Source organism: Hoplias malabaricus, chromosome 11 (assembly GCF_029633855.1).
Source record: "Hoplias malabaricus isolate fHopMal1 chromosome 11, fHopMal1.hap1, whole genome shotgun sequence".
Taxonomy (NCBI): Eukaryota; Metazoa; Chordata; class Actinopteri; order Characiformes; family Erythrinidae; genus Hoplias; species Hoplias malabaricus.
Genome location: NC_089810.1, coordinates 38,971,189 through 38,991,297, shown reverse-complemented (window position 1 = coordinate 38,991,297; position 20,109 = coordinate 38,971,189). Strand labels below are relative to the sequence as shown.

Here is a 20,109-nt window from a genome sequence, read left to right as displayed (position 1 = left end):
GGAAGGGGTTGGGAGAGTTTACGGCCAGCGGGGGAGCGCTTAGGCATGGCGGTGACCTTCCGAGATCTAAGGCCTGTGAGAAAAGCCAATAAAATGAATAAATACACACACACACACACATACACACACACACACACACAAAAAAAGAAAAATTTAAAGAAAAAACGCTGTGGTGTTCTCTTCTGAGCTTAGCTTCATTTCACAGTAGTCCACTTTGGAAATCCACATTGTTTCTTTTCCCCATGCCATCTCTTTCCTGTTAATTGTCCTTGTGTTTCTCAAACCATTTTTATGCCACATCCCTTCTCCCAGAGACTGTGGTTTTAAGTCCATTTCCATAATAGTATTAACTTTGACCCTGAAAAAAAAAGTGGTTACATTCTTAACGTAAAGCGGCACAGTTCTCGTCGTTCAGTGTTGGCTCGGTTTGTAAAACGGTGGAAAAAAAGAAAGAAAAGCAGAACTTTTGAAATTTGGAACGACCTCTTAGCGTTTGGACTAGTGGCCTCCGTACGCCCCCGCGGTCCTCCGCAGCCTGACGCTGTCCTTTAGGAGTCACACGTCTGTGGGCAGTGGCAGACTTTTATTGTGAAAGGGCATCACCGAAGCTGCTTCTCCAGTTTCTTTCTTTCTTTAAGGAGGTTGGCGTGTAGAGAAAGCACAAAAGAGATGGAGGAAGGAAGACAGGAGTTTGTTGATGAATATGAAACCTTTATTTTCCTGTGAATTTGTTAATTATTGTTTTTTTGGGTTTTTTTTTTTATATATATATTTTTCTTAAAGATTTTTTTGTTACACTTTTTTTTTCTCTCTTTTGCTCTTTATTGTGCCATTGCTGCCAAATGGAGGAACTTTGTGGAGCCGTGAGTGGCTCCTATTTTTTTCTGTTACTTTTGTCTTCTTGTGATTATTAGAAATATTATTATTATTATTATTTCATTTTTCTTACATTTGGCAACTAAAAAGACATGTTGTGCACTATGAACCTTTTTTTATGTCATTAAAGTATACTAAAAATGCTCTATATTATGTATGCGTATATATACAGACCCGTGTATATATGCTCTATGTACAATGATTGTAATGTATGAATGCTCAGAAATGTAAAATGGTTATTTTTGTTAATGAAGACAGGAGGGTGAGCTTGTTGCGGCTGGTTTTGGTTTAAACATAGATATTTTTCTAAAAGAACATAAAATTATATTATGATATAACAGTAATAGCCCGCCTTTCCCTCAATATGAAAAGCATTTTCACTGCCTTTGCTCTATTTGCTGTGTATTTATATGTTCTATATATAAAACACATGACTATGTATGATGAGTGTACTCAAACTGTGGTGCATATGACGGTAAATATGTATCATGGGTTTTTTTCGGAGGTCATTTAAGTTTATTATTTTTTTGCTTGTGCTAAGTTTGTCAGTGTGAGGTTGGTCCCACAGCCCTCGCTCATCAACCCCTGTGGACAAAACACACTGGATGCAAACGATGAATAAATAATTAATAAAAAAGTGAAGAGAAGGATTGAGTGTCTTGATGTAGAGTCAATTCTGTAAAATTCACATTGGAAGCAATATTCTTGGACTGACTTTTTACACTCCAGTGTGTACTGTCCTCATACACCACACACAAGCATCCCAGTAAACAAGGAACGTCCCTGGACGTTCAAAATAGGTCTTAAGTAGTCTGTCCGTCAAGGACATGTTTTAAACGTCAATGGACGTCCAAAATCCATCTTAATAAGTTAGTTAAGTGGTGACCAACCGATAACGTCCAAAACGCGTTTTATACGAGTAATTTATTTCTGGACCAATTAATAACGTCAATGGACATCCAAAATACGTCTAATAGTCGTCTTTTCAATGTCTGTGTTTGGACGTCTTTTCAACTTTCATTTTCAACCTTAAGAGAACATTGATTAGACGGCAGCCATTACGTTATTTCAACGTTGAATCAGTGGCTAATCGTTTACTGGGATGGTCTTTGTTATTCTCTCCAAGTTCGAATCCAAATCCATGATATTGTACGTTTTTTTGGGGGCTTTTAAATGGAGTAAACTAGGACTAAAAGATGAGAATGCCGTTTTCATGTTGCGATGGTTGTAGTTTTAATTATATTACAATCTGCTGGATGGTTTGAACTTGAATACATTGTCCTGGGTTTTATGTGGAGAGATGTTCTCTGGAATTCAAACCTCGCCACCTTCAAAACCTTCAGCCAGCCCATAGTATTATTAGAATATGTACACATTACTTTCTAATAAATAGGGCTCCACTTATAGAAAATAACAGCACTTAAATTCAATTATTGGTTATAAATCATTGGAAATGTGTTTCTCAAAATGTTCACCTGCACCTTAACACTGTGTTAAGAAATTGCTCATTTAGCCTCCATTCAAGCGGAAGTGTTATGTTACCACTCCTGAGATACAGGGTTTTGTTCAGACAGAGATAATGTATTACTGTGGATTAGAATTGAATGGTGGCTCTTAAGTGTTTACTATAATACACCGAAGCTGTAAATGTGTAAACAGGAAGAACACTTCCCACATAAGACTTTTCTAAGCTCTCAAGTTGCTCGCGAGTGGCATTTCATGGGATGAACCTCAGAAAAGGAAATGTTTCTCTGTTGAACTGTGCCAAATGTAATGGCTGTTTTGTTTTGTTTTTTTTATCAGAATTTATAGCGAAGTGCACCACTTTGTCTTGTGAAGCTTAACTGCGCTGAGATCCTTCTCGAGAAGGTATTTCAGTGAGAAATATGTTTACAGGGGCAGTCGTATTTAAAGCTGAAAGGTCAAAGTGCAATTCTTTAAGTGTCTATCCAAGCAAAGCTGTTTTTTCGATGGCCTTCGAGTCTGATGTGTGAAAGGAAAAAGAATTAGAAGCCAGAGAGTTCCTCTGATCTTACAATACTGCACGCAGGGCTGGTTTTGGTGCTTGTAGTACGCTTTCGGTGCTTTTTTTGTCACTTTTAAGCCAAATCATAGTGTTACTGTATTCCTTAATGTACCATCAATGAGACTAATTTGGAGCATGGCGGGGTTTTCATTCAAGATTCTGCAGTCTTCCGCTTTAAAAATAAAAATAAATAAAAATAGGAATAAGAAAATGCCCAGGAAAATCCAGAGGTCAATAATTGTTTGCAGTGATTGTCTTTGGCTTTTCTCGTATTCTCAAAGCTTACTTAGACGCAATATTTAGTTTCCTCTGGGATGACCACAGCATGTAGCACATTATTGGACGACCTACAAAATAGTGATATTTTAATAACGTTGACAATAGCAGTGTCGAGAGGATGAAGTGAAGCCACTGCCTCTCACCTCAGTCGATATGTTCTCGCTGGGGAACGTTTTCTGTCTCATTGATTTCACAGTATGCCTTTGATTGTTCGACAAGGGCCTTCTTTAACCACGTCTTAACATCGAATCAAAGACGTGGGACCGTTTATTTAACGAATACGAAGATCTACATGTGATCTTTAGGATCCACTGTTTTGAGAGGTGACTTTTTTGGGTGAGGAGTAACATAAGCTTTAGAAAAATTCAAAAATTTACAAGACTTTTATCAATATTTGTACGTCTGTGTTTTACGGTGCCGAATATGTTTGATAAATGAAAATGTAAAAAAATATATTTGTTAGAAATGTACTTGACTCGAGTGGCTGGGATATTTTTAGCTTAAGGGGGATGTAGTTCTGTGGAACAGAACGTTTTGACTCCAGAGGCCCATGACCCTGCCCTTCTCAGCGATTCTCATCCTTCGCTATTTATATTTAAATCAAACTGACTGGCACTCCAGGGTCTAAAATGATATCCCCTCTATCCATTCCACATCTTTATCGTTCTCAAATTACTCTCAATTTACTCTCGTTATGTTTATTAGCCCTTTACAAAATTGAGAAGGGCTTTTCACTTCGTTGACTGTGAAATCTGAGTGTGCTAAACCTATCTGAATCTCTTCATATGATCATCTGTACTTATTTGGGGAAAAAAATTATATTATTCAAATAAACTGAAGCATATTGGATTATTTTCCTTTTCTTTTATGAGTTTATTGAACATTGATTTCTCTTTCAATCTTTCTACCATTGTAGCCATGGCTTTGTCATGAAATGGTTAACAGCAAACGAGTGAGATGTCTATATGTTTTATAAATGTGTTCTCCCTGTGTCTGCGTGGGTTTCCTCCGGGATTTCCTCCCACGGTCCAAAAACACACGTTAGTAGGTGGATTGGCGACTCCAATGTCCATAGATGTGAGTGTGTGAGTTAATGTGAGAGTGGGTGTCGCCCTGCGAAGGACTGGCGCCCCCTCCAGGGTGTATTCCCGCCCAGTGATTCCGAGTGGGCTTCGGACCCACCGCGACCCTGAACTGGATAAAGTTTACAGACATTCATTCATTCATTCATTGTCTGTAACCCTTATCCAGTTTAGGGTTCCACGCAGAGCCTACCTGGAATCATTGGACGCAAGGCAGGAATACACCCTGGAGGGGGCGCCAGTCATTCACAGGGCAACCCACACACACTCACACATTCACTCACACCAACGGACACTTTGGAATCACCAATCCACCTACCAACGTGTATTTTTTTTTTTACTGTGGGAGGAAACCGGGGCACCCAGAGGAAACCCACGCAGACACGGGGAGAACACACCACACTCCTCACAGACAGTCACCCGGAGGAAACCCACGCAGACACAGGGAGAACACACCACACTCCTCACAGACAATCACCCAGAGGAAACCCGCGCAGACACAGGGAGAACATACCACACTCCTCACAGACAATCACCCAGAGGAAACCCGCGCAGACACAGGGAGAACATACCGCACTCCTCACAGACAGTCACCCGGAGGAAACCCACGCATACACAGAGAGAACACACCACACTCCTCACAGACAGTCACCCGGAGGAAACCCACGCAGACACAGAGAGAACACACCACACTTCTCACAGACAGTCACCCGGAGGAAACCCACGCAGACACAGGGAGAACACACCACACTTCTCACAGACAGTCACCCGGAGGAAACCCACGCAGACACAGAGAGAACACACCACACTTCTCACAGACAGTCACCCGGAGGAAACCCACGCAGACACAGGGAGAACACACCACACTTCTCACAGACAGTCACCCGTAGGAAACCCACGCAGACACAGGGAGAACACACCACACTTCTCACAGACAGTCACCCGAAGGAAACCCCTGCAGACACAGGGAGAACACACCACACTCCTCACAGACAGTCACCCGGAGGAAACCCACGCAGACACAGAGAGAACACACCACACTTCTCACAGACAGTCACCCGGAGGAAACCCACGCAGACACAGGGAGAACACACCACACTTCTCACAGACAGTCACCCGTAGGAAACCCACGCAGACACAGGGAGAACACACCACACTTCTCACAGACAGTCACCCGAAGGAAACCCCTGCAGACACAGGGAGAACACACCACACTCCTCACAGACAGTCACCCGGAGGAAACCCACGCAGACACAGGGAGAACACAGCACACTCCTCACAGACAGTCACCCAGAGGAAACCCACGCAGATACGGGGAGAACACACCACACTCCTCACAGACAGTCACCCGGAGGAAACCCACGCAGACACAGGGAGAACACACCACACTTCTCACAGACAGTCACCCGAAGGAAACCCACGCAGACACAGGGAGAACACACCACACTCCTCACAGACAATCACCCAGAGGAAACCCGCGCAAACACAGGGAGAACATACCACACTCCTCACAGACAATCACCCAGAGGAAACCCGCGCAGACACAGGGAGAACATACCGCACTCCTCACAGACAGTCACCCGGAGGAAACCCACGCATACACAGAGAGAACACACCACACTCCTCACAGACAGTCACCCGGAGGAAACCCACGCAGACACAGGGAGAACACACCACACTTCTCACAGACAGTCACCCGTAGGAAACCCACGCAGACACAGGGAGAACACACCACACTTCTCACAGACAGTCACCCGAAGGAAACCCCTGCAGACACAGGGAGAACACAGCACACTCCTCACAGACAGTCACCCAGAGGAAACCCACGCAGATACGGGGAGAACACACCACACTCCTCACAGACAGTCACCCGGAGGAAACCCACGCAGACACAGAGAGAACACACCACACTCCTCACAGACAGTCACCCGGAGGAAACCCACGCAGACACAGAGAGAACACACCACACTTCTCACAGACAGTCACCCGGAGGAAACCCACGCAGACACAGGGAGAACACACCACACTCCTCACAGACAGTTGAACCCACAACCTCCAGGTCCCTGGAGCTGTGTGACTGCGACACCTACCAATTATGACAAATTATGCACTACATGTAAATAACAACGGAAACGTTATTTGTCTATTAACATACAACAGCATAATTTGATAAATGACCACCTCCAGTGAAAATAAATTATTTTGCTTCCATATTGTGTGTTTAAAAATTCTAACTTTTTAAAATGTAAAATAAAACACACGTTTGAGAGAGATTGTAACTTACTGACACAATAAAGTTATCTCAAACTCTGTGCATTCATGTGTAATATTTGCATTTTACTTCATTGATGTGTCCTTTATCTTATGGTTGTCTGCATGTTTCTCACAAGTCAGTGTCAGCTTTGTGATAATGCTCCAATCCAGACAACCAGAGTTTCTTATGTCACAAACCACAGAAGAAACCCCTCTCGACAACTTGAGGGGTGGGACATTTGAGTTACAGGTGAGCGATGGTGAAATGAGTGGAGACAGTATAAAGGACTAACTGCATATTCATAGAAACATTTGTGCAAAATGAAGACAAAAGGGAAGCCATTTTATGTTTGAAATTATATTTGAAATAACTACCACCACATACCATTTACATTTATTTGGAGTGGTCCATGATTCTGTCAGGTTACAGAATGTAGACGGTGTCAGGACTCCTTATTGTTATAGTTTTATCTCTCAGCCTGAGCACAGAATCTAAACATGACTTTTACATATTTGTTCACAGAAATAATTATTAGACCCCCCTCCAGGGTGTAATCCCGTCTTACGCCCAGTGGACCCACCGTGACCCTGAACTGGATAAACGGTTACAGATAATGAATGAATGAATGAGTGAATGAATAGGAACAATTAAATTGAACTGTTGACAACTCCTCTCTTTGAGGTTTATAATTATGCACTTGTTTCCCTTCTCTAACAGCTGGAGAAATACTGGCCATGTGTTGTACCATTATATTTACCACAAATGCTTTTCTGTGTGTAACATGCTACTTTAACTCCACTACATGGCCGGATATATTGAGTTTTTTGACGAAGCTGTGTGAAAATAAGTTTTCCTGAGACTTGTGGATGAATGAGGTTTTGCTGCACTCTAGCGGTAGAAACGGAAGAGAAATCACACGAGTTAATAATGTATCAAACCTAGAAACATTATGTAGAGACCACTCTTACAAATAAGAGCAAAAACACCAGTAATAAACTTATGAAAACTTATAAAAATATGTTGTGTTTCGAACACCGCTCATTATTTCCCAATATGTTGAATTTTGTATTATTCATTCATTCATTCATTATCTGTAACCCTTATCCAGTTCAGGGTCGCGGTGGGTACAGAGCCTACCTGGAATCATTGGGCGCAAGGCGGGAACACACCCTGGAGGGGGCGCCAGTCCTTCACAGGGCAACACACACACACACACACACACACACTCATTCGCTCACACACTGACACCTACGGACACTTTTGAGTTGCCAATCCACCTACCAACGTGTGTTTTTGGACTGTGGGAGGAAACTCACGCAGACACGGGGAGAACACACCACACTCCTCACAGACAGTCACCCGGAGGAAACCCACGCAGACACAGGGAGAACACACCACACTCCTCACAGACAGTCACCCGGAGGAAACCCACGCAGACACAGGGAGAACACACCACACTCCTCACAGACAGTCACCCGGAGGAAACCCACGCAGACACAGGGAGAACACACCACACTCCTCACAGACAGTCACCCGAAGGAAACCCACACAGACACAGAGAGAACACACCACACTCCTCAGAGACAGTCACCCAGAGGAAACCCACACAGACACAGGGAGAACACACCACACTCCTCACAGACAGTCACCCAGAGGAAACCCACACAGACACAGGGAGAACACACCACACTCCTCGCAGACAGTCACCCGGAGGAAACCCACGCAGACACAGAGAGAACACACCACACTCCTCACAGTCACCCGGAGCGGGAATCGAACCCACAACCTCCAGGCCCCTGGAGCTGTGTGACTGCGACACCTACCTGCTGCACCACCGTGCCTAAATTATTAATTATTTTCTTAGAGAGAACACAATTCTGCACATTTCAATAAAATATTAAGTACATAAAAATACAGTACAGTAAAATACAATACAACAAAATAGCATTACATGGGCATTGGTCAATTAATTTATTTTCTGAAACCGCTTCACCCTGTTCCGGATCTGTTCTTTTCGGTGTAGGCTCCGGACCGCGACCCTGAACATGATGAAGCAGTTACAGAGTATAAATGAATGAACGATCTGCTTTGATCACGAACGGAACCCGAGCGTGATAAAACGAAGATGACGTCAGACTCGGAAAATCTCGTGTCTCCGATTGTTTCCGAACAGCGGGGATATTGCGTCACGGTGGAGGGTTTTTCTCTTTTTTTCCCCACGAAGATGGCGTCCGTAACAACAGGTGAGAGAAAGAAACGAGCCCTTAGCGGCTCTGAGGTGGCGGTAAGCGGTTTTTTTTTTTTGTTCAGATCAATTCCGACGTCTTTCGTTTGTGCTCGGTAATGTGAACGACCCGAAAATGGGCGCTTGACCCATAATCTGTCTGTTAAACGGGGCCGGGGGACGAGCTAAGCTAGCAGTCCTCTGTGTGCTCGCGCTGATTTAATTAAATGAAGCGAGTATTAGATTCATGTTCGACCGTTTTTTTTTTTAAATTCCCTTCGACCGTTAGCTACCTGTATGGCGGTTACACTGTGAGGACTTTACCTTTAAGTCGACACTAAAAGTATTAAGAACCTGGCGAATAAGACCGTAATTCAACCACAGAGTTTTAAATGACTGACAGCGACTAGTTCAAGTTTACTTCACTTCTTTCAGTCACCGAGACTCACATTTAGGCTTCTCATTTTCTGAGGTGCCTTACATAAGGACTTCCTTACATAAAGCTGAAGTTGGCATTATTTATTCGCCATTTTCTTATCGGAATTCTCCGTTCCACCTTAACTGGTGCAGCTGTTCTTGTCCATTGCAGAACCTTTTAAGGTGGAATGGAATATTCGAAATATAAAGCTGGTCGTAGTACTGACTCTGTAAATCTGCTTTGAGAAAGGTAATATCAGTCTGTTACTTCATTCATTGAGCGGTTTGGTGTCGTACTTATTTGGGGAGAGATATTTAGTTTATGGTGTATAGTAAAAGAAAACACAATTCTAAAACTCCCTCTCACCATTGTTTAAACAGCTAAAAGTATCCTCTATTCATCAGATATTTTCCCCAAGAAAATGCTTTAAAGCTGGCTTTGGTATAACTTTACACCTTTGCCTTCTTTCAATGAATTAATAAATTAATATTGAATTATAACCTGCCTCTTTCTTCCCCCACTTCTCCTGCAGTCTACTCCCCTGTAGCTTAAAACCCCTATCTCAAAGTTGAAGGATTAGTTCCTAGGGTTCATGACATCATAAACCCTGGCTGGTCTGAATTCGCCAATTTGAGACTGTCTTTGGAGTGCTAAAGTTTCAAAGCGGAAATGTTTAGCCCTGGTGTTGACTGCTTATTTCACATATGATTCATGTGGATGTAACAGGAAGTGGTCAGAGTTTGTGGGGTCTGAGGTCATACTGCTGGCTTTTATAGAGTAGTAACATTCGCATTCAGTGTAGTATTTGAAGATATTACTTTACGTCGCTTTAAGATTTCTCATAATGGGTTTAAATAGGATGGAAAAGTCCCGAGAAAAAATGTTACCTCATTTACTCCTCACACACAGTAAATTATTCTGGTGTGTTACATGTTTTGGTGCGTTTGGTCTAAGGCTAAACCAGCTAAAATAATACAAATCTGTTTAACCTAACCCAGTAAACAAGGAACGTCCCTGAACGTTCAAAATAGGTCTAAAAGTAGTCTGTCCGTCAAGGACATATTTTAAACGTCAATGGACGTCCAAAATCCATCTTCATAAGTTAGTTATCAAGTGGTGACCAATCGATAACGTCAGTGGACGTCCAAAACGCGTTTTATACAAGTAATTTATTTCGGGACCAATTAAAAACGTCAATGGACGTTCAAAATACGTCTAATAGTCGTCTTTTCAATGTCTGTGTTTGGACGTCTTTTCAACTTTCATTTTCAACCTTAAGAGAACGTTGATTAGACGGTAGTCATTACGTTATTTCAACGTTGAATCAACGGCTAAATGTTTATGGGGAAGATATCACATTTATTATACACTCCTAATAAATTTGTATTTCCAGTGGAATATTAAGAATTGATAGTGTGTTTGTAAATGTGAAATCTTATGTGATTCCTCAGTGAATCAGTTCTTTTAAGAGTAAATATTAGTTTCAATGTCTTTAATTGTGCGTTCCTGGGTGATAGTCGAGCTAATTGCTACAGTGAGTGAACCATTCTGACGTTAGCTGTTCGATTCCAGAAATGATGGAATTGACAAGTTTCCAATCCCAAGTGACTGAGTGAATCAGATTTATCCAATATTTTTTAAGATTAAGACATCTTACATAAAAAGTACCGTTATTTTTGGGCTCGTAACACAGCATTATTATTAATATGGACCACTTTGAACCTGACATTGAGTTGAAAGTACCCAAAAAAAGGGTACTCGGATGGGTACAGCAGAACCTCTCATGTGTCGTATTAACACAACTGAGTGGAATCGAGTCCAGCTCCCTGTTGGGAGCTTTTGTAGTCTCTCAATCCCCAATCGGTCATGTGTGATTTTGCTGGATAACCACCCTAAAACACTAAGCAGAGTAGGCTTTTGTAGTCTCTGCATCTTCATTCATATGTTCATGAGCTGCCTGGGGAGATTCTCTTCTGGCTTTGGTCAGTGCTTTGAAAATAACACTCAGCTGCTGCTCCATGCGTGTTTTCTGTGAGTAACAACGTTTCAGCAGTCGCAGTTGGTGGGTTATATTAAGTTGGTTCATTGGTATGTTCTAACGAGCACAGTGCCTTATAACAGATTATACACTTTCCAGGTTTGTAAGTATATTTCTTGTTTTCTTCCTTAGCCACGTCAGAGTGGATCCAGTTTTTCAAAGATGCAGGAATCCCACCTGGTCTGGCTGTCAACTATGCTGTGTCTTTTGTAGACAACAGGTAAAATTGTCTTGAGTAATGTGACTTGAAACTGTGTTCCTCTCAGACTCATGGTGCAGCAATTAACACTTAACTAAACCCTAATAGACACTAATGACGTTTACATTCTCTGTATGTCTTCTACATATTGTACTATTGACTATAAAGCTGACTTTGACTTGACTTTCATGTGATGCACATTAAGAAAAATCAAAATTACCACCAGTTTCACATCTGGGAAATGTATTCTTGCCTGTGGATAGAAGTGAGGCCTTTTCTAAGTCAGCTTTTGTTACATTTGTGTGGATTTATAAATAATTAATGGTGAAGCCCTAATAGGATCGAGGCAAAACATATCTATCTTTATTGAGTGCAACAGATATTATTATTGTTATTGCATAATAAAAGACATTAAAAAAAAAAAAACTGTACTTTAACAATTGTGAATGCCCTAATGATAGATAATAGGATAATAGGAGCTTTAACAGTGACATTCCCTTTTTCCAGACGGTTTAATATTCCCTGGGGTCTTAATGAAATATCTGTGACATGATTTGGATAAAATACCACAAGGATCAAACACCACACCCCCATTTTCACCCTGTCACCTGGCCAGTTTCAGCTCCTGTCTCAAACCAGGGTTGGGGTCGTTTTTTCCAGCTCAGTTCTTTTATTCTCTGTTCACATTTCCATATTTTGTTAGTTTTAAACTGTTTAACCTTGTCTTGGTCTCACATACGAGGGGGCAGTGCAATTCTAAAGTCTCCACACTTGATGTCAGAAGTGGAGCAATATCAGAGCAACTCCTTTAATCTGTTGTTTTCTGAAATTAACCGGCCACAGGAAACTGACGGGTTTGTTTTGTTTCACAGTTTGTGGTTTGGTAAACTCCATTTAACTTAAAGCATGTTATGAAACACGTTTTTAGGCACTCGTATTTCCCTATTGAGAAATGTATTGACTCGATTATTTGTATTCAATTGAACTCCAAGTGCAAACCTTTACTGAGCTCATTGGTGTGGGATGTTTATTTTGGGGAGCAGCCCTTGTACAGAACTAAGAACAAAGTGAGTTTCTTTGTGAGACGTCTGTTTGAGCCGTGAGCATGTGTTTTGAGTCAACGCTGAGTTTTTGTTCTTTTCAGAATTCAGAAAAATATGCTCATGGATCTCAGTAAAGAGATCATGATGGATTTGGGCATCACAGTCATCGGGGACATTATAGCCATTCTCAAACATGCCAAGCATGTCTACAGACAGGTGAGCAGTGCCTCTGGGATGTGCTGGAGCGAAATGAACAGTTGCTCTGTTTAAAATCTGTTCGTTTTCTCATAATTGTAGTATCTGTACATAAAGAGTTTCCGTGATTATTCAAAATCTTTTTAACCAAACAAATCCCAAACAATATCTGGATATATTAGTGTTCTGTACAGACACACAAACAATCCTGTTCACTGCGTTTCATGTAACGATGGTTGAAAGCACATTAATACAGAACTTTTATTATTAGATCCAAGTATATAGAAGATTAAGGTTATTAGATTACAGCTTTATTGCGTCCACGAAACCTTGAAGATGATTTATGAGAACATGAGTTTGACATATACCTACAAGATTATCGACTTACCAATTGAATTCCCAATTACGTAGAGTGGAATAATGTAATGCAACACCAGCCAAGAGCAGTTGTACAATAACTGTATGAGAAAGGTGTTGTCAAGCCCTACTTTTAGACTTTGGACTTGTGATTCACTGCAGTCTTATCCCACTTGGGAGAATGTTCGACTGGAAGCCTGTATCTCTAGCTAAATTTATATTGTACTAGCCTGGCCTAGTATTCTGTGTCATAGGAGCTATATATGGCAGGCATAGTTTGCATTCAAAAATTTCTTCCTGTTCTGCCTGTAACGTTCTGCAAAGTACCGTTTATTTCAGTACGTTTTAAATACTGTACAAAAGCCTCCAGAAAAAAACTTGTATTAATTTTAGAATGAGGAAATATTAGTAGTTTAGACATAAAGGCCAATGCTGCTTCTATTTTGTGTGTGAGTTGTTTTTTATCTTTTTTTTTTTTCCTCTCCCATTCTGTGAGTGTGTTTTGAAACATTTGAAGTTTAAATAACAAATTTCCTACCTGCCTCCTTTGCAGGACATGTGCAAAATGGCCACTGAAGCCATTTCCTCCGGCCAAACGAGTGTTCAGGCTGAGCTGAGGCGTGCTGCCAATACTCGTGAGTATTGAATGTGCTAGAACATGCACAGCCACAACAGCGAAATACTCTCTAGATCTGTCCATGAGTAAGCCTTGATTTATTAGCTTAGGTACTTAAATATAAATCAGATCTGACTTACAATGGAATACACTTTTAGGCATAATCTAAACACACATTTCCACCATGTTATTGGGAGTTACTGACAAGCCCAGAACTTTTCTATCACCTCTTGGAGCCCCCGAATTTAAATCAGAAATGTGATTTGTTGAGTCAGTCACTGGTCCTGTAATCTACATATAAAATATGATAACCATATTCTTTTTTTTATTAGTCAGCATCTGAACTGTTCATGTTCAGTTTTGCCAATAATGAATTGCTTTATATACTTATCAATAAATTGCAGGCAGCCAGCAACATATATTCAGTTCTCTCCACTTTCCGTCATCTTAACGGTCTGAACTCTCTGATATGAACGCTTATCTGTTTCTTCACTGTTCGTCACAGTGACTGAACTCGGTGCACACAGCACCAGGAGGCATGTGAGTCAGCAGCAGTGTCTTTCCCCAAAGCACAGAGACTCAGCGTGCTGACGGTGTGACTTATTAAAGACGCAGCATTTGTCAGTGCTGCATGTTTTTCTTGGCACCAAAATTTGCAAAGATAAAAATAATTTTAGTTACAACAGTAATATTTCTACGCTGACTCAGATTTTAAGGAACTTTTTGAAGGTTTTGCATGGGGGGGGGTAAAAAGAGCAAGTAGAACAATCTGAAGTGGTGTAGGAATTGAGTGATTAATCTAAATAAAGATAGGCACTGTGTTGTTGTAGACAGCGGGTTAAAGGTGTTTGGAGTTGAAGGATTGAAGACGCCAAGTGATGTAGCATTTCAGGTGTCCCATCTTAAGGTGGGGAAAGGTACAGGGTCTTCATTGTCACGTTTACCCTTTCAAAATGTGCCACAAGTTCTCTGTTGGGGACAAGTTGGGACTACTTGGCGCACACAACCTCTTCCTCTGCATCCAAGACTTCATGTGTGCAGAATGTGGTTTGGCATTGACTAGTTAGCAGCAAGATGTTGCTCCAAGAACTGTATGTACTTTTCAGCGTTAATGCTCTGCCAGCACAGTGTTCTAAGTTACTTTTGCCAAGGACAGTGATATAACCTCATACCAACTTGTGGCTCGAAGCAGTTTGAATGGTCGTCTTTTTCTTTGGTCCAGAGCCCATAGCATCCATTGCTTCCAAAACTGATTTGAAATATAGCATGAAGACTGATTGGATAAATACAGTGGAACCTCTACCTACGAACTTGATTCGTTCCGTGACCCGGTTCAAAAGTGGAAAAGTTCATTTCTCGAGTCAATTTTCCCCATTTAAAATAATGGAAAAGCAATTAATGCGTTCCAGCCCCCACCCCGAGAGTCACCCTTTTTGCACTGATATATGTTTACAACACTCTCAAATTAGTAAAATACATGTAGCGTTACTAAAAATAAAAGAGAAATACAGTGGAAACAGTAATAAAAAAGAAATAATAAAGTTGTAAGTGGTTACACATCGCTACCTTGAAGACGTGACGACTGGCTGGAGGAGTAACACAGGCACTGGCTGTATGACGGGAGCTGGGGGGTGGGTGGAATAACGGAGAGTAGGCGGTGAATGTGAGGAGACGAAGCAGACGAAGTAGATACGGCTTAACTTAGCACGAATTTCGATGTCTGCTATTTACACAAATGCTAAATTGCTAAAGCTACAATGTGCTAATCTTAAAAGCTCACTCAAGTCTGGGGGCGCTGGGAGACTCGCCTATTGGGGTCAGTGGACATTTCCAGCCGCCGGCTCAGGGGAGGATCGGGTTCGTTTCTAGAGTCATGGTTTGTTGTTGGAGGCAAAAAATATTCAAATGCCCGGTTCGTATCTTGGAAAGTTCATTAGTAGAGGTTCCACTGTATCTTGTTTATATTGTGTGCAGCAGAACACTAGTCAAAGTAAATTTAGAAATCACTGCTTTCATTTTTTTCAGTTTGTATATTCCATACTATCAAAGCTATTTCTGAATCTGTATAAAATGCAGGAGCCAAATATAAATGATATAGAAGCTCAGGTAGGAGCCAAAACTGACATAAGGAACCGTTCTCAAACGATTGCAGTTGTTTGCTTTTGTTTGTATGGAATTAAATGTGCGAGATTCTAGCAGCATTTTCTTTAAGAGAATTCACACTTTTAAAAAGAGCTTAAGGGAAAAGGCGTACCATTTTACAGTTGATGGAAATATCCCATGATGTAAATACGAATGACTTTCCAGTTCCCTGGTGAGGACTTTAAAGTCAGCTCTGCGGTTATGGCAGTAATTAAGAATGTGTTGTTGAGATTGCTTTACCGTTCTCCACTTTCAGCTGCCACACGCATGATCGCCAACGCCTTGAGTCGGGACTCCCCACCGAGCACGCCCGCCCGTCGCCCTGACAACCGCCTCTCTGTGACAGTCTCCAACATCAGCGCTCAAGCGGGTACCTCTCTTTTCTCACTTGTGTCCTTTTCTCGGAGACTATGCTGTCACCATGTCACTGGGTGTTAGCCCAGTGTAAATGTTTATTTCTCAGCGAGCGTGAATGTCTTGGGCACAGATTACAGCAGCATGATGGAGACATCTGCTTGGTCTCCACACCTCCTTGGTTTCGCACCTTTTTTCATTTCTCACTGTTGAGTGTTTCTCTTTTTTTATGATTTCTCTCCTCCTCCTTTTTCAGCTGTCAGTCAGCCTGCAGATGAGGAAAACGACTCTCCAGTGAAACGTCGGCGGGTTACGGCGGAGATGGAGGGGAAATATATCATCAATATGCCTAAGGGCACCACTGCCCGCACCAGACGCATCCTGGCCCAGCAGGCCAAAAAAGGTGGGTGGGAAGTCTTTGCTTTTATAGGTACAAGTTCCCATCTTACACACACACACACACACAATCATGCTTGTATGTGTATTTAGCCCAGCTTCATGCACTAAACCAGGGTTGTCGAACTCTTGGGTTGTTCCTTCCAGGCCAGAGCACTGCAGCTATTAACGTTTTCTCTTTTCTGACACTCTGAATCCAAGTCATGAAGACCTTATTAACTGAGCAGTAAATTGGGTGTGCTGGATGAGTCAGAACACTAAACTCTCAAATGCTGTGACCTGGAATGACCCATATATTTATGTCTCAATCATGTACCCTTTTTCTGGCAGTGGCAATTTTAATGGCTCTCTTTTTCTCATCTGTTTGTTTTCCAGCCAAGAGTCTGAAGCGTACTTCTGTGTTTGAGAGGCTGGGGTCAGAGTCTAAGGCTGATGCTGCTACAGCCAATAACGTGACTATAATTTTCTTATTATTGTTTTAATCCGTGTTGTGATTCTTGTTTTTTAAATGTACACATCACTTTTGTCTAAACAGTTTCTCTAGCTACACAATTTTGTTTTATTACTTATACTTGTTTGTTTCCTACCTTCCGTCTACAGCAGGTAACGGGAGTGTTCAGTCGACTTGGCAAGGTAGACAACGATGAGGACCCTGAAAAGAAGGTGGGAGGCGAAGCTGGTGGTAATGGGGATGAGGACAGTGATGGTGAAGGCTCAGTGTTGCAGTACGCTGGCGTCCTTAAACGACCTCCGCTGCCTCCAAAAAAAGAGCCTACTGCACAAAAACCAGAACCCACCACCGTGTACCGTTTGGGCAACAAGTTCAAAACCACCCTCACTGCTGAGAGCACTCCCCCTATCCCGTCCTCTACCTCCTCCAGCCAGGAGGGGGCGCCCAAGCTGAGTATAATGCAAAGACTGGGTAAGGCTCCGTCAGCCAGCTCTGGCCCTGCCTCCTCCAGTTCCATAGCTGGCCAATCAGCAGATACACAGGATAGCCGTGTCACCAGCACTAAAAGCAAAGCTCAGGGAAGCTTTGCTTTGGCCAGCCCCAAAGTCAGCAGTAGCACAGGGGCAGGGAGGGACTGTCATGGGGCTCAGATGGACGCTAGGACAGTCAGTGTCTTCAAGAGACTTGGTGCCAAGAGGACCTAATGCACAAAAACGTCCCGAATCACTCCTCCTCCTCCTCCTTCCCTCTGCATTTCTCATCCCTGCAAAACCCTCCAAGTTCAGGGCTTAGAAATCCCTACATCGAAGAGTAGGAAGGAATCCCACTTTTCCTCAGCATAGGTGGAATGGAAAGTCTGTATGTGTCTTCACAGTCCTGGTTATTTGCAGTGTTATTCCATTGTGTGTGTCAGGTGGGACGATGCCTGAAGACAGAATGCAGAGTTTGCATGTCCTCTTGGTGCTTATAGGAAGTTTATGCACCCTTACCTCTCTCCAAACTCCCTTGTTTTCTCTTATTGGGCTGTACAATGCAAACAGAATATCTGAATTAAGATTAAATTGCTACATATTTTGGGTGTAGTGTGATATGCAATATATTCAATTTTGTATCATTTAGTGGTTGAGGTGTAAACAAAGGTGGTTTGATGTTGAATATTTTTACTTTTTTAATGACAGTCACAAATCTCGCCATTTTATTTACAGTCCAAAATGACCAGTGGACCTGCACGTTTCTTTGGGTCTTTTATATCCAGTGTTTAATAACAGTAAAGTATTTTTAGAGACTATTTTGCTTCACTCTGTCTTGCACGTAGGGCGGCACGGTGGCGCAGCAGGTAGTGTGTCTGCGTGGGTTTCCTCCGGGTGACTGTCTGTGAGGAGTGTGGTGTGTTCTCTCTGTGTCTGCGTGGGTTTCCTCCGGGTGACTGTCTGTGAGGAGTGTGGTGTGTTCTCTCTGTGTCTGCGTGGGTTTCCTCCGGGTGACTGTCTGTGAGGAGTGTGGTGTGTTCTCTCTGTGTCTGCGTGGGTTTCCTCCGGGTGACTGTCTGTGAGGAGTGTGGTGTGTTCTCTCTGTGTCTGCGTGGGTTTCCTCCGGGTGACTGTCTGTGAGGAGTGTGGTGTGTTCTCTCTGTGTCTGCGTGGGTTACCTCCGGGTGACTGTCTATGAGGAGTGTGGTGTGTTCTCCCTGTGTCTGCGTGGGTTTCTTCTGGGTGCTCCGATTTCCTCCCACAGTCCAAAAACACACGTTGCAGGTGGATTGGCGACTCAAAAAGTGTCCGTAGGTGTGTGTGTGTGAGTGAATGTGTGAGTGTGTTGCCCTGTGAAGGACTGGCGCCCCCTCCAGGGTGTATTCCTGCCTTGCGCCCAATGATTCCAGGTAGGCTCTGGACCCACCGCGACCCTGAATTGGATAAGCGGTTACAGATAATGGATGAATGAAAAAATGTCCTGCACGTACCTCTCACCAATGAATAAATTAAAAAGGTTTTAGGCCAAAACCTGGTCACAAAAATGTATACAAATGACTGTTTGCGAGATCTTTAACTGTAATATTTTTCTGCGACTGAGCTTTTAGAGGCTTTTGATGCCTTGTTCCCATCAGGACGGTTGTGAACAGTTCCTCCTCCTAGGTTTGGGAACGATTTCAAATCAAACCACAATGACCTTGGTTACGTTTCAACCATTTAATTCTGCAAAAGAAGAACACAGTGAAAAATAACCCCCTAAACATAACATTCACCAAACAGTATATTGTGCAGCTCTTTCACTTTCCCATACCTCTCTACTCACGCCCTGCCTTTGAGAGCTCCTCTCTCCGTTTTAAAGGAATCCCTTGTTTTTTCTACTGCATCATTGTTTAGTTTTGTACCGCATGACGCCAAGCAACGAATGCCCTAAAAGTGGGTGACTTCCCACTTCCTTTCACTGAGAAATCTTTCAAGTGAAAGTGTAAACAGCATTCACCCTCTGACACCTCTTTGACTCCAGACGCCTCACTTGTGACACTGTCTAAAAGGGAAGGATCTTTTCTCATCTCGGGTTAAGTGTTCAATGATCTTTCCTTGTGTGTTTGTTAAAAGAAAAGACGTATCGACCAGTTCTTGTCCTCTACTGTCCTCAGCTGTCGCTTCCCTGAAGACGTAAATGCCAGCGTGCACGTTATAAGTCGTCCTCCCCACTGCCCCCCGTTTGTCGGTTTTCCCTTTTCTAAGATGCCAGCTGCTGAATGGGTGCCATGCTAAGTGTTACCTAGATGGAATGAGTGAGCCGAGTGTCATCTCCCCTGCTGGGGGATTGGACAGTGTTGCCAGGCAACACACATGACGATGGACCCTTGAGTGTTGTTGATTTTCACCTGCCAGCCACCCCCCCCCCCTCTCCCTGTTTGGTGGGCAATGTTTAAATATAAGTGGCTCGTGCGTGTGAACCACAACACTGGCCGACCACACTATTATCTCAAGGATATGAGATTTACCTGGTCCTGTTGTTTTTAAAATAATTTTATTTTATGACCATTTTAATTTGTAATGTCTTTTGAAGTAGACCTTTGTTACACTGTACAGAATTAAGGTCTATGACCGAAGGGAAAGAGCACTGTTGGATTGTTTTATAAAGTGAGTTGACCATTTGTCTTTGGAAATGGTTGAATATAAAACA

At 42.5% G+C, this 20,109-nt stretch overlaps 2 protein-coding genes across 5 annotated transcripts in view; both read left to right on the top strand.

The window, feature by feature from the left end:
- The window catches only part of fosb (FBJ murine osteosarcoma viral oncogene homolog B), a 9,218-nt gene extending 5,233 nt beyond the window's left edge, over positions 1 to 3,985 (top strand). For all 3 annotated transcript variants that reach the window (XM_066684613.1, XM_066684612.1, XM_066684614.1), the window contains one exon: positions 1 to 3,985. This exon is cut by the window's left edge. The gene's annotated coding sequence lies outside the window, so the exon portion shown is untranslated.
- A 4,736-nt stretch (positions 3,986 to 8,721) lies between these two features.
- Positions 8,722 to 20,109, top strand: c11h19orf47 (chromosome 11 C19orf47 homolog). Of its 2 annotated transcripts, none has more exons than XM_066685697.1 (8): positions 8,722 to 8,760; positions 11,330 to 11,417; positions 12,541 to 12,655; positions 13,545 to 13,626; positions 16,006 to 16,119; positions 16,360 to 16,506; positions 16,875 to 16,951; positions 17,100 to 20,109. In XM_066685697.1, the coding sequence occupies exons 1-8, from the start codon at positions 8,742 to 8,744 to the stop codon at positions 17,652 to 17,654; spliced, it is 1,197 nt and encodes a 398-aa protein (XP_066541794.1). In that variant the 5' UTR covers positions 8,722 to 8,741; the 3' UTR covers positions 17,655 to 20,109. The 2 variants fall into 2 exon arrangements, with proteins under 2 accessions (XP_066541794.1, XP_066541795.1); XM_066685698.1 differs by having other exon boundaries at positions 8,755 to 8,801.